The sequence below is a fragment of the Rhincodon typus genome, chromosome 24 (assembly GCF_021869965.1).
Source record: "Rhincodon typus isolate 14 chromosome 24, sRhiTyp1.1, whole genome shotgun sequence".
NCBI lineage: Eukaryota > Metazoa > Chordata > Chondrichthyes > Orectolobiformes > Rhincodontidae > Rhincodon > Rhincodon typus.
The window spans coordinates 35,163,458-35,177,122 of NC_063355.1; the positions used below are offsets into that span (position 1 = coordinate 35,163,458).

The following is a 13,665-nucleotide window of genomic DNA, read 5'->3' on the forward strand; positions in this document are numbered from 1 at the left end:
TGAAACAGTAAATTTCATGTTTTTAGTTATTACTTTAGTTTAACATTGACATTGGGGGAGTTTTTTGAACAAAGTAAGCAAGGGATTTTTCTCATTTAAGACTAAAGGGAGATAACACAGGCATTTTGTAAGGTGAGATGAAGGAACTGCTAAACAAATACTGTGAATGGGAGGTTGGCTTGTTTTTTGATGTGCTTCAGTACACAGGTTTTAATGCACTGATTGTGTTGCTTGAAGTTTGAACCAATTGTTGGCAGAAATCTATTAAATCAGCAAATATGCCTACATGTATACCTGTTTTGTCCAGTAGGTAGGTAGATGTTATGAGATTAGAATTTCCATTGAGATACGAATTTTTGACACAAAGCCACACCACCCACTAAGAGTACGCTAGGCACTACATCATCTGTATCCTTGAAGATCCCAGTTTTCTGATTTGAGGGATGTGCAAGTTTTTTTTTCCGTTTGTAACAAGCATGATTTTGGAATTAATTTATTATAAAAGCAAATTTAAGAGAAATGGCACAATAATGCCTCTTTCCTGAGGACTGAATTCCCACGTACTTATTTCTTAAACAGTAGTCGACACTCCTTATGTTGAAGTATCACGTTTGGAGAGGAGTTTACTATATAGCCACCAGTTGTATTGGATAAAGTTTTGAGATTGGATTGGCTGTTCAACACCTTGACTGGGGAATAATGTACTTGAGAAGTTGAGCACATTTAAAATCTGTTGGGGATATCTGAGTCAAAAGAAGTGACATAATTTAATCTCCAGATCACATTTTTAGTAGCAATAATCCCTCAAATCTCTGATAATGGTGCTTAGTCAGTTACAAGTATATGTTTAAAAGCAAGTGAGGTGATTGGATTCCTATGCCAGGCCCCTCCTTGTGCCTTTTTCTATTTGCTGTCACATGCAAGAATGTGGTTCTGCCAGTCCTACGCACTTTGATACCCCTACTAGGTATTCCTTTTTGTGTAAGCTTGATACTGTACACAACCAATATAGCAATTACTGTGGTGGGGGAAAAATTAACAGCAGGATCTTTGACTGGCTTAACCTGATAATTATGTACATGCTGTCCAGCAGATGACGAGTTAATTTTGACACTCAATTTTAATTCAGAGGGTGGGGAATATTTGAAGTGTGCTTAATTGCTGGTCTTGATTGAAGTGAGGTAGCTAAGCTATTTCTGGGTCTGTATGGCATACTACCTGAGCAGTTGGGAGAGGTGGATATGTTTATTATTTTGATTTCATTGGAATGTTAGCAAAGAGATTAAGGAGTAAAAAGAAAGTGAATACCTGAACGCTGCCAAGCAAATTCTTTAGTGTTTAGTCTCCTTTTGTTCACATTTACAAAACTAAGATGCAGAAGTGTAATTGTTTGTAATTGCCTTAATTGAATCAATATCTATATCCTTCACATGAATTACTGTTGAGTGCAGTAACTGTAGAAATGTAAGGAAATGCAGCAGTGAACAAGTAAAGAAGAAATGAATGAATGTTTCCATTCTTCTGCGATAAGAAATTTTTTTTTTTTAAATGGTATGAATGACAAGAACTGAATTGGTTCCCCATATACAGTTTTTAAGGTGTTACCAAAAGTCATCTGTCATTCAGCGTTGCTTACAATATGTCCAAACTTGTGCTAGTGATGGTATTAAAATATCAAATTCTTTCTCCTCAGGACAATTTCTCCTACAATGAGGAGGTTCCACAACTTTTTAAAGTCCAGGCTAAAAGTGTACTCCCAGCTGTTATGCCTATTGTTAATGTCTTTTGTTATTTCAGCAATTGCATTCAAGTGTGCGGACAGGAAACTTGGAGACATGCTTGCGATTGCTGTCATTAGGAGCTCAAGCAAACTTCTTTCACCCTGTAAGTCTTAAACATCAATGTTGTTAATAGAGTTTCTGCAGCTGTTTGTTGTTTCTGGGCTTTTCTATAAATTTAATGTGTGCCAAAGTATTGGGAAATGTAATCTCTGCAAATAATTAAGCAAAATGCTTTGAAGTAATTCTTTGCCACTTAGTGTGCAAGTATTTTAAAATGCAGGTTTTTGCATATGCCTATTCTCTCCAATGTGAAGTGTGATTAGCAATGGTATAATGTTTCCAGTGTATCTAGCACCTAGATTACCCTAACTCTCCATCGACTTGGGAAGCGAAATGGGAGTAAATGTCTTTGTTTAAAGAAACCAAATAACCCGTTGTTTTCTTCTCAGTTGCCATGTATTTTGAGGGTATGGTACCCTACTAACAATCCAGGGGTTGAGAATTCAAGGACACTTAAGAATTGAGATTTTTGGGCAAGTAGGAAAATAATGACAAACTGCCAGATCATTTAAAAGTCCACTAGATCATTAAGTCGGACAAGGAAGGGAAATAGCTAATCACTACCTGGAGCTGTGAATCAGGTATCAGCTACATTAACAACAAGTACCTAAACAGAAATTGCTGGAAAGGCTCAGCAAGTCTGGCAGCATCTATGGAGGAAAATCAGTTAAAATTTTGGGTCCAGTGACCCTTCCCCAGAACCAGTTCTGAGGAAGGTTCACTGGATCTGAAACATTAACTCTGATTTCTCTCCACAGATGCTGCCAGATCTGCTGAGCTTTGCTAGCAATTTCTGTTTCTGTTGTTGGTGTATCATTGAGGAAAGTTCTCTGATCTATTCTTTTCATTCCAAAATGGTTAACCTCACTTGCTTACGTTGAATTCTGCTTGCCACAGTTTTGCCCATTCACTTAGTCTATAAATATCCCTTTGTAATTTTATGCTATCACGTATGTTGTCCAATGCCACCTAACTATGTCATCAGCAAATCTGAATATACAACTTTCTATGCTGTTATCCAAGGAGTTAATAAATAATGCTAGTTGAAGCTCTAACAAATCCTTGTTGGACTCTGCAGGTCACATCATGCCAATTAGAGTGCCTGCCAATTACTCCTATTCTCTCCCCTGCCACTTAACCAATTTTTACAGCCATGTCGGTAATTTGCCCTCTATGGAATAGGCTTCTCCCTTAGTTAACAGTCTCCTTCGTGGAACCTTATAAAATGCCTTCTGGAATTCCATATAAAATAACATCCATAGACATTCACAAATAAAAACAAATATTCCTGGGAAAATTCAGTAGGTCTGGCAGCATCTGAGAGAGAAAGCAGAGTTAACATTTCAGGTCCAACGACCCTTGCTCAGAACGGATTGTACCTAGGAAAAGGTTGGTATCAATGCTAAAGATGGAGTCGGGGGTGGAGGGTGAAGGAGTAAATGATGTGTGGTAATGGAGCCTGGAGAACAAAAAACAGGCAGACAAAGGGATAAAGGTCAGTTTGGAGATTAAATAGCTGCTAATGTAGACCATTAGTGGCTGAAAATGGGTTGTTTATGGCAGCAGCTCATGGGATTAGGATAAGGACATGGGAGAACATACTCAAGCCCTAAAATTGTTGAACTCAATATTGAGTCCAGATGGCTGCAGAGTTCCCAAGCACAAAATGAGCTTTGGAGCGCTGCAGCAAGCCTGAGAGACAGGTGTTGGCCAGGGAACTTTGGTGATGCCAGGCAGCTAGAAGCACAAAGTCATTTTTGCAAATATAACATAGGTGCTTTGCAAAGCAGTTGCCCAGTCTTCCCAACCATAGACATTCCCATGTCAACAACCTTTGTCACCTTTTCAAAAAAAAATTCAATGAGGTTTGTCAAGAATGACTGACCTGTTATTGAATCCATGTTAGTTCTCTCTGATTAACTGAAAGTTTAAGGCATCAGTTACCCCATCTGTGATTTATAGACTCCAACAACTTCCCCACCACAGATGTTAGGCTACCTGGTCTGTAATTCTCCAGTTTTCCTCTTTGGACATGTTCAATTTTCCAATCCAGAGGGCTGACTCCTATATCTCGGGAACTCTGAAAGATTATAGTTGTGGGCGTCTACAATGTGCTCCCTTGCTTCCTTTAACATGTGATAGAAACCATCATGTTCTGGTGATTTGTCACTCTTAATTCCATTAATTTCATCATTACTGATGTTTACTTGTGTTATTCAGTTCTGATAAGTGACAAGCTATCCTTCTTTTCTACTGGAAATATTGGGGCAAAGTAATTATTGAACATGTCTCCTATTTCTTCATAGTCATTAACAATAATCTCACATGCAGTCTTTAGTGGGCCAACATTTGCTCTTAATCACCTGCTTCCCTTTGTCACTAATATTTCTTCTTGATTAAGTTGCCAGAGACAACAAAACTTTCATAAACTGTTTGTAGCTCTTATAAGTTGCTTTGCTGGTCTTTGTATCCTTCCCATTCAGCAGAATCCATGCTGTTTTGCATTTTTGTAAGCCATTTTAATTTTATGCTGTTCTTTATCTCTTTAGTTGTCCATGGCTGTTTTTTCTGTGAAATGGAGCTTTTCCCTCAGGGATATAATCTGTTTTAATATTGTGTTACTTGTTTCTTTAACACCACCACTGTTCTTCCAGTTGTTTTCCTTTATTCATTAAGGGGATGAGGGCATCGCTGGCTAGGTCAGCATTTATTCCCCATTCCTTATTGCCCAGAGAGCAGTTCAGAATCAACCACATTGCTGTGGGTCTGGAGTTACTTGTAGGCCAGACCAGGTAAGGATGGCAGTTTCCTTCCCTGAAGGACATTAGTGAACCAGATGGGTTTTTCCTCACAATTGACAATGGATTCATGGTCATCATTAGATTCTTAATTCCAGACTTTTATTGAATTCAGATTCCGCCATCTGCCGTGGCAGGATTCGAACCTGAGTCCCCAGAACATTACCTGGGTCTCTAGATTAACAGTCCAGCGACAATATCGCTAGGCCATCTCCTCCCCATTGGCAGATTTTCCCAGTTTACTATGGACAGTCTGTTTCATCATGTTAAAGGCAGCCTTTCCTAAATCTAAAATTTGCTAGTAACTGATTCATGCTTTGCTTTCAAATGTTACGTTGAACTCATCATGTTATGATCACTATTTGATAAGTGTTCACACACAATTAAGTTACTAATTAAATCCGGCTCATTACTAAATCCAATTTTGCTTGTTCCCCTGTTGCATCCAGGACATTTTGCTGTAGGAAATTATCCAGAAATTCGCTACCTTTCCGACCGGTGCTTGTCTGTCTCTTCCAATTCTTGTTAAAATTAAACATTCCATTAAAACCCTGGGTCTAGGCCCGAAACGTCAGCCTTCCTGCTCCTACGATGCTGCTTGGCCTGCTGTGTTCATTCAGCTCTACACCTTGTTGTCTCAGATTCTCCAGCATCTGCAGTTCCTACTATCTCTCTTACTGCACTCTTGCTCAACTTTTGCATTTGTAAAATCCAGCACTTCACAGCTGCTACCGGAGGTCTGTACATAACACCTATTACAGTCTTAGATCATTTACTGTTCTTCAGTTCCACCCATACAGTCTTCACTGAATGCTTTGCCCTCATTTTATCCCCCTTCACCATTGAAGTAATTTTGTTTCTAATTAGTAAGGCTATAACTCCTGCAATTTCCCTGTCTGTTCTGTAAACCTTATAACTTGGTATATTTAACTCACAATCCTGACCATCCTGCAGCCATGTCTCAATAACTTTAATTCAATTTATTCCTTTGTCTTTATGAATTCGTATATAGAACTGTTATATGGGTGATGCGCTGATACTTTATTCACCTGTTTATTTGTTCTCTTTAATCAATATACTTCTTATAGTTTTGTCATTCTCTGCCGCACCTGAAGTAGAATTCCTAACTCTCTTTCTTTACTGTGATGGTTTGATTTTTGAAATGCCATTGACCTCCCCAAGCCCCCAATTTACTAGCTTAAAGTACTTGTGACCACCCTATTTAGCTTTTCCACTAGGACATTAGTCCCAGATCCATTCAGGTGGAGCCTGTTCCAATGGAACAGTCCTTTCCTGTCCCAATACTAATACCAGTGCCCCACAAAATGGAACCTCTGTCTTTCCTGCACTATTCCTTTAGCCACATATTTATTTCCCTGGTTTTAGCTTTACCTGAGCTATGTGCATATTGGCCTGGTAATCCAGAGATTATAGCCCTTGGGGTCCTGTTCTTTAATTTTGTTCCTAATTCCTGACATTCTCCCAACAGGGCCCCCTGCCCATGTTGTTAGCCCCAACATGGCCCACAACAGGATCCTCCCCTCCCATGCCAATATCCTTTCAAGCTGGTTTGGGATGTTTCTTACCTTGACTGTATGCAGGTAACACACCATTCAGAACTCTTGATCCCATTGACAAAGGATTCTATCCACACCCCTAATTATAGAACCCCTTACTGTTATTTTTTTTTGTTCCCGGATTCTGTACCATGGTGTGGTAGTGAATTTATCCATCCTCCCTGACAGCCCTTTTCCTCATCCACACAGAGATCAAGTACCTTTAAACCTGTTGGACAAGGGTCAAGAGCTGACGCTGCTCCAATGCTATATTCAGAATCCCTGCATTTGCCTCACTTATTGTCACCTTCCCCTGTCCCTGACCACTGGCCAAATTTGAAGAATTTAATCTACAGGGTGTGACTGCCTCCTGAAACAAAGAATCCAGGTAACTCTTGCTCCTCCCTGATGTGTCACTGGTTTAAAGCTAAGAATCCAGCTCATCATTCTGAGCCAGGGTACCTTGACCCACCAACATTTGCGACAGATGTGGTCATGATGAACTACAATGGGGTCCATCAGTTCCCACATCCTGCAGGTTCAAGACATTGCATGGCCCTGCATCTTTAAATTAATTAATTAGCTTTTAATTTGTGTATTGAATTTTTCCACTTGTTAGTGTAATCTTAAAAACTATTTCACCAATTTGCCTTCAGTCTGAAAACAATTCACAATAGGTATTCAAATTAGCAGTTACTTATCAGCCAATGAATGTGCAGCTTTTCCTGTGATGTCACATTTTTATAACTCTTTCTGGTCTGAGTCTCCTCCCCTGCTAGCTTCCCTTTTTGGACTCCCAGGTAAGCTTGTAAGTCTCAGCCTCCATTTTTATTTGCTGCTCTGTTTCTATCTCCTTTCCCATTGACTCTTCTTTCCCTTGAGGCCCCAAATTCCTTAAGACGTCACTTGTATAATAAAGAGCTTAAGTATTCACCAAAGGGAGAGGAGGAGGAACTGATTATCACCTCCCCTCTTTCACCAATCTCCAGTTACACTCCGATGAAACGGAACAGCACTGAAGAAGTCCTCCATTTATGCTCCCTTAATCCAAAGGCTTCTGCATTATAAATAAACAATAAATGTCAATTTTCCAGTGCCATCCACAGCTTCAAGAAGAAAGTACTGTGCAATAATTTGCCTTTCCTATGACTCTGTATTTTTTGCAAATATTTGATTGTTAATGCAAAACTGACACTACTTCTGTGCTTGATTTTAAACTCCATTTACATTACAGGAGAAAGGAAACACCCCTCTTCATGTGGCAAGCAAAGGAGGACAAATTCTACAGGCTGAGTTGTTAGCAGTATACGGTGCTGACCCTGGTGCTCCTGATGCCAATGGCAAGACCCCAAGTGATCATGCAAGGTTAGAATCCAAAAAAGCCAGAGGTACCTTTTTATTAATCCATTTACAATCGAGAAAAATATAAGTATTGATGCAGTGATGGCTTATTCACAGCTCAGGTCAAATTATGCAAAAACAAAATATTTTTATCACTGATTTACTACAGTCTTCTTGACCTTTTTGTTGTGAAATATATTGGCTTTAAAAAATAACTTCATTCAAATTAAAGTGTGCCCTAATAGTTTTAGTACAAGTGACATAGATATTAGATGTTTTTAAGCCAAATTTTCTTCTTTTCTTTGCAGTCTTTCAACCTTTTAAATGCACTGCCAATCTGTTCACTCTGGTGACTTTGTAAAGTGTTTTGGTGTTTTTCAAATGTTTCAAGGGTTGGATCTATTTATAATTTGGAAAGAGGATGAAACTGATTCTTTTTGCAAGAAGAATCATGGAGTATTTTCTCAGTCGAGTATATGTTTAATTCCCTTTGGCAAACTGCTATAAGGCTACTTTCACCATATTTTTAGACAATGATTTTCACATCAAAATAACTTGCTGTTTGAAAAATGTCTCCTTATCTTCCCTTTTTACAAATCAATTTAGATCTATGTCCTCTGGTTACTGATTGTCCAGAGTGCACAGTTTCTCCCTATTTATTGTAACAACCACCTCCCACCCCATAAATTTGTACACCTCTATTAAATCATTAATTGAATAACTTGAGTTCTGTTTGGACAGTACAAGCCATGCAAGAATGAAATCTGAGTCACTTTTTTGGTGATTATAAACAAGGTATGTGAGTAGCATTGCTCATCTTGTAATAATCCCACTGGTTGATACTTGGGTTACTAAAGTTTCATGATGTTTCTTCCGTTTTTACCTTTATCTCAGTTCATGTCTTGTATTGTGTAGAGATCAAAGTCCTGACTTTATTTCTCCATGTTATTTTGGCATTAAAATGTTGTCTTTGTTTTGCAGACAAGCAGGGCACCATGAACTAGCAGACCGTTTAGTGGAGATCCAGTATGAACTCACTGATAGACTAGCCTTCTTTCTTTGTGGAAGAAAACCAGGTGGGTATGAAAGAAGATTGCTGGAGATGGCAATGTTGCTTTCTAATGTTTTATTGAGATGTTCAGTGCTAATCAGTGGTTTCCTTATGGCTGTTCTTGAGGATGCAGCTTGATGCATTTGTACTTACAACATACTGATCTCCTATTTGTCAATCAAATTCTGTGGACACCTGCCAGATGGAAGCCATATATCTACCCAAAGGAAAACAGGGTAAAGTTATGGACCAATTCTTACATTGAACATTTCTCCCTCATTTTTGTAGTATTGCTTCAGTGCCAGAGAGTATCAAGCCCAACTTCATAATTTTGTTCTTTTGCCACGTTTTGCTAGAGGAAGGAGAATAAAACTTGATTCCAGCTTGGTCCCCATCTCATTTGAGAAGAAAATAAATATGGGCACAAATTGCATGGGATTATAAATCTGTCCAAGGTTGGAAGTGAATGAGGGTGGAAATAATATAAAAAATTACACGTAGGAGGAGACCATATGACCCGTCAAGCTTGCACTGCTATGCAGTATGATTATGGCTCATCATGGGTGTCAACCTTACTTTCCTGTCTGCTCCCTGTATCTTTAATTCCCTGAGATCAAAAATCTATGTATCCAAGAGTTAAGATGATGGCACATCCATTACCCTCAGCGGAATAGAATTCCTGTGGCCCACAATTCTTTAGATGAAGGAATTTCTTATTTTGGTCCTAAATGAATTGGCTCCTAATCCTGAAACCCTGTCCCCTTGTTCGAGATTAATCAGCGCCAGGAAGCAATATCTAAGTATTTATTCTGTAAATCCCTGTCAATTTCTTGAACGTTTCAAAGCGATCATCTCTCATTCTTCTAAACTCCAGAGGATATACTGAATTTATTCTCATTGTATGACAATTATCATACCAGGAACTAATCAAGCGACCCTTCACTGTATTGATTCCAATGCAAATGTATCACTCTTTAAATATGGAGACCAAAATTGCATACAGTACGCCAGGTGTGGTCTCACCAAAGCCCAGTACAATTACAGCCGACTTAATTATTTTTGTACTCCAACCTTTTATTATAAAGATCGACATTCCATTTTCTTTTCTAGCTGCTTGCTGTACCTGCATGCTAACTGTTTGTGTTCAATGTACAAGTACACCCAAGTCTCTGAACATCAACATTTACAGGTTTCACACCTTTTAAAAGGATATCCTGCTTCCTAGTTTGATAAAAGTGAATAACATAGTAATTCTCCATGTTATAATCCATCTGCCACCTTTTTGGCCACAAACTGTCAGTTATCTTTTGCAGTCTTTGTCTTTCCTGTCAACTTACAGTTCTACCTAACTTTTAATCTTTAATGAATTTAAATACCTTGCTTTCTGCCTCTTTATCTAAGTAACTAATTGTTACAGCCGGCTGTTCTTTGTCTACTTGTCAAAGCCTGCCAAAATTAAAACTGCCACATTTGTCTGTTAACCAGTTCATTATCTATGTCAATAGTATCACCCTCAATTTCATACGCCTCTTTTCTGTGGCATTTTACTAAATGCCTTTTTAGAAATCCAAGTACATTACATAAACTAGTTCCCCAATACCTACCCTACTAGTTATATCCTCAAAATCTCCAGTAAATTTATAAAATAATTTTTTTTTGTAAAACTATGTCAATGTATATTCCAATCATATTTATGCCTTTCTAAATGCATTGTTAACATTTCCTTAATAATGGATCCCAGCATGTCCCTGTGGTTGATGACAGGCTAACTAGACTATAGCTCCCTGTTCACACTTGAAACCATGTTATAAGTGCCATTGATCTAGAGACTAATACAGTACTTGGAGAAAGACTAATTACTTGATTTCAATGTTCAAGACTGAGACAACTTAGTTAACTCCGTTCCTTCTATGAAGGGTAGGCTTTCTTTTTTAATTTATGTGTGGAAAAACAGTTCCGGAATCACAGTTATGAATGGAAAATCCTTGCTTATTATGTTCATGCAATGCAGCATTCCTCCTTCGTAGACGAGCCCAGATCATTTGTACAGTTGAAAGAATCAACTGAACGGTCTCAATTTGCACAATTTTATCAACATGATCTCGTGACAGTCTTGATTTCTTCAATTTGTGATGTTTTCTTTATATTTGAATATTTGTTAATGTATTTTTCATGATCATCCTTTGTGGAATGTATCCATATTTGCATATTCAAAAAAGGTTGTTTCTAACTGTTACTAAACCTGAGGCACAGAATTTCTTCATGGTTTGGAATTTCTGTTGTAATTGTGGCTCTGGGAATAGCTTACAGGTGTAATAACTTTAAATAAATTAAGTTTCTTGTTTGCTTATGTGCTATGTCTAGTGATGTCTGCTGAGTAGAGATATTGACTACTTTGTTTCATTATACATGACCAGCAAGGACAGAATTATAATTGCGTAAGCACCAATGCAAGATGGCACAATCTTTTATAATATTTTGCATTTAAGACTGCCACAAAATTGTATCCTTCATGAATTTGTTCCACGTGGTACTGTCATTCTTCACTACTTATTATTCATCTCCAAAGCACCATTTTCCTTGAATGTTTACAATGCGAAACATTGATTATATGCCAATTCTCAAAACTTATCAATATTCAATAATGTATATCTCGAGGTTCTAGTTAAGTATTTCCTTGAAATGTTTATATTACTCTCTATGGGACAACTTCCTCATGAGCAGTTCCAGACCATGAATGAAAATGATGCCTGTCCATTTTAAACCGAACGAGGCGCATCCCCAATCCGCACTTGTGTATAATGTAGTGAGATCGACATCTGAATGAGTTATTTCTTTATTGTTTTTAATGATTTTGCATTTATTCTTCATTTAACATGTACCATGACTCAGCTATCTCCTTCCATTCCAGATCACAAGAATGGGCAGCATTTCATAATTCCACAGATGGCTGATAGGTGAGGCAGAGAGATTTTTGTTTTTTTTTAATGGCAATATCAGAATTTATTTTTGGCTGCTCTGAGAGCAATTGGGGATGAATATATATGCTTGCCAGTATCACCCACCTCCTAAAAACGAATTTTAAAGAAAGTGTGCATTTTGTACACACTCAGTTCACTACTGACAAATCTCTGTACGAATGATCTTTTTGGTGCTTCTAAAGGACTGTTAATGCTGGTAAGCCTATTAAAGTGGTGGGGACTGTAAGGGTTATAGCTGGCTATGGAACTGTGCAAACCTTGCAATGGAAGTGCAATTATGAAATTACTTCATATAAATTTAAGTATATGACATCAATATGTGCATTGACTATTGATCCCTGTGTTTATTTTTTATCTTGCCTGGCTGTATTCACAGCCCTTTATTGCCATTTGCAGCTCCTCTAGAGTCGTCTTTTGTTTCTAAACTTGTCCTGTTACTCCACTACACTCCCTTCCCCTTTCGACTTGTAGGATTTGCCCTTTTGTTGTTTAGTGAGTCCTGCCTGATTTACAATCCTTCCCTGTTACACGACTATTTTCCTGTTTCTGTACCTTGCTTATGCTGGAAGGTTATAAACCTGAAGCATTAATTGCTCTTATCTGCACACATGCTGTCTATTGAGTGTTTCTAGCATTTTCAGTTTCTGTTTCAGATATCCACTAAAATAATTTAGCTTTTGTAATTCTATCTTTCCCAGTAGAGGTGCTACAGGATCAGTACTTGACAGAAGATGTGATTACACCTTTACGAGTTGACTCTTGTTTTCTTCATAAATATGATTTGAATTTATGGTGGCAATATGAAGTCAAAGATAAATGTATTACTTCAAAGTGGAAACTGAATTACACCTCCATTCCCTGATCCAAATATTCTTAGCTCTCTAATATTCAGATTATTATTTAACTGCCACCCTTGGACTTGATTCACAATCCAAATACTGAGATGCTGGAATTCTGATATAAAAAACGGAAACCCCCAGAAGGGTCACTGGACCCGAAACGTTAACTCTGGTTTTTCTTCACGGATGCTGCCAGACCTGCTGAGTTTTTCCAGCATCTTCTGTTTTGTAAAAAATGGAAAGTGCTGCTAAATACTTGGTAGACCAACATCTCTGGACAGGAACTCATTTGACTTAGCACTGTGATGATTTTTCATCAAAACTAGAAGATGTTGGAGTTTACTTTTTATTTCAGGATGTACAGAACCAGAGAAGAGAGGAACATAAGGGATCAGCGGGGAAGGTCAATGATTATGAAAGACAGGATTGATTAAATAACAAAAGAGGATGATGTAAGGCAAAAGATGATGGATGATAACGGGTTCATAAAAACCCAAAAACAATCCATAGGAGATCTAATTAATCTAGTTGAATAGCCAATAAGAGTGAAGCATAGAGCATCTAACAAAACGAGAATTGGTCCTGTGGGCCATGAACTTGTTGATTAGGTTGTAGACTTGCTCGCTGAGCCGGTGTGTTTGATTGCAGCTGTTTCATCACCCTGCTAGGGTAACATCATCAGTGTGCCTCCAGTGAAGCGTCAGTGTTCTGACCAGCTTGCTATTTATATACCTCAGTTTGTTGGGGTGGTTGGCATCACTTCTGGTTCTATTTTTCAGCGGTTTATATATCTGGTCCAGTTCAGTGTGTTTGTTGATGGAGTTCTGGTTGGAATGCCAGGCCTCCAGGAATTCCCTGGCATGTCTCTGGCTTGTGCTATTATGAATGTGTTGTCCCAGTCGAATTTGTGTCCTTCTTTGTCCATGGGTATTGAGACCAGTGAGTATTGGTTGCGTCTCTTGGTAGTTAGTAGCTGTTCGTGTATTCTTATTGTCTTTTGGTGGCTAGTTGGCGTTCGTGTATCCTTATTGTCAATTTTCTTTCAGTTTGACCTATGTAATGTTTCTCACAGTCCTTGCATGGTATTTTGTATATTAAGTTAGTTTTTTTAGTTGTGGTTATGGGATCCTTTATGTTCGTCAGTAGCTGTCACAGGCTGGTTGTTGGTTTGTGGGCTACCCTGATATCTAGTGGTCTGAGTGGGCTTGCGGTCACTTCTGATATGTCTCTGATGTACAGTAGGGTGACTAGTGTGTAT

At 38.3% G+C, this 13,665-nt stretch overlaps 2 protein-coding genes across 2 annotated transcripts in view; one reads left to right on the forward strand and one right to left on the reverse strand.

Moving 5' to 3' along the window:
• svopa (SV2 related protein a) overlaps positions 1-13,665 on the reverse strand; it is a 317,985-nt gene that overhangs the window by 182,320 nt on the left and 122,000 nt on the right. The gene's annotated exons all lie outside the window — the stretch shown is intronic.
• The window catches only part of git2a (G protein-coupled receptor kinase interacting ArfGAP 2a), a 50,649-nt gene that overhangs the window by 20,847 nt on the left and 16,137 nt on the right, over positions 1-13,665 (forward strand). The window contains exons 5-8 of the mRNA XM_048611678.1: positions 1,798-1,884; positions 7,430-7,560; positions 8,518-8,612; positions 11,499-11,544. Of these exons, the coding sequence (XP_048467635.1) occupies positions 1,798-1,884; positions 7,430-7,560; positions 8,518-8,612; positions 11,499-11,544 (359 nt within the window). The remainder of the gene's footprint in view (positions 1-1,797; positions 1,885-7,429; positions 7,561-8,517; positions 8,613-11,498; positions 11,545-13,665) is intronic.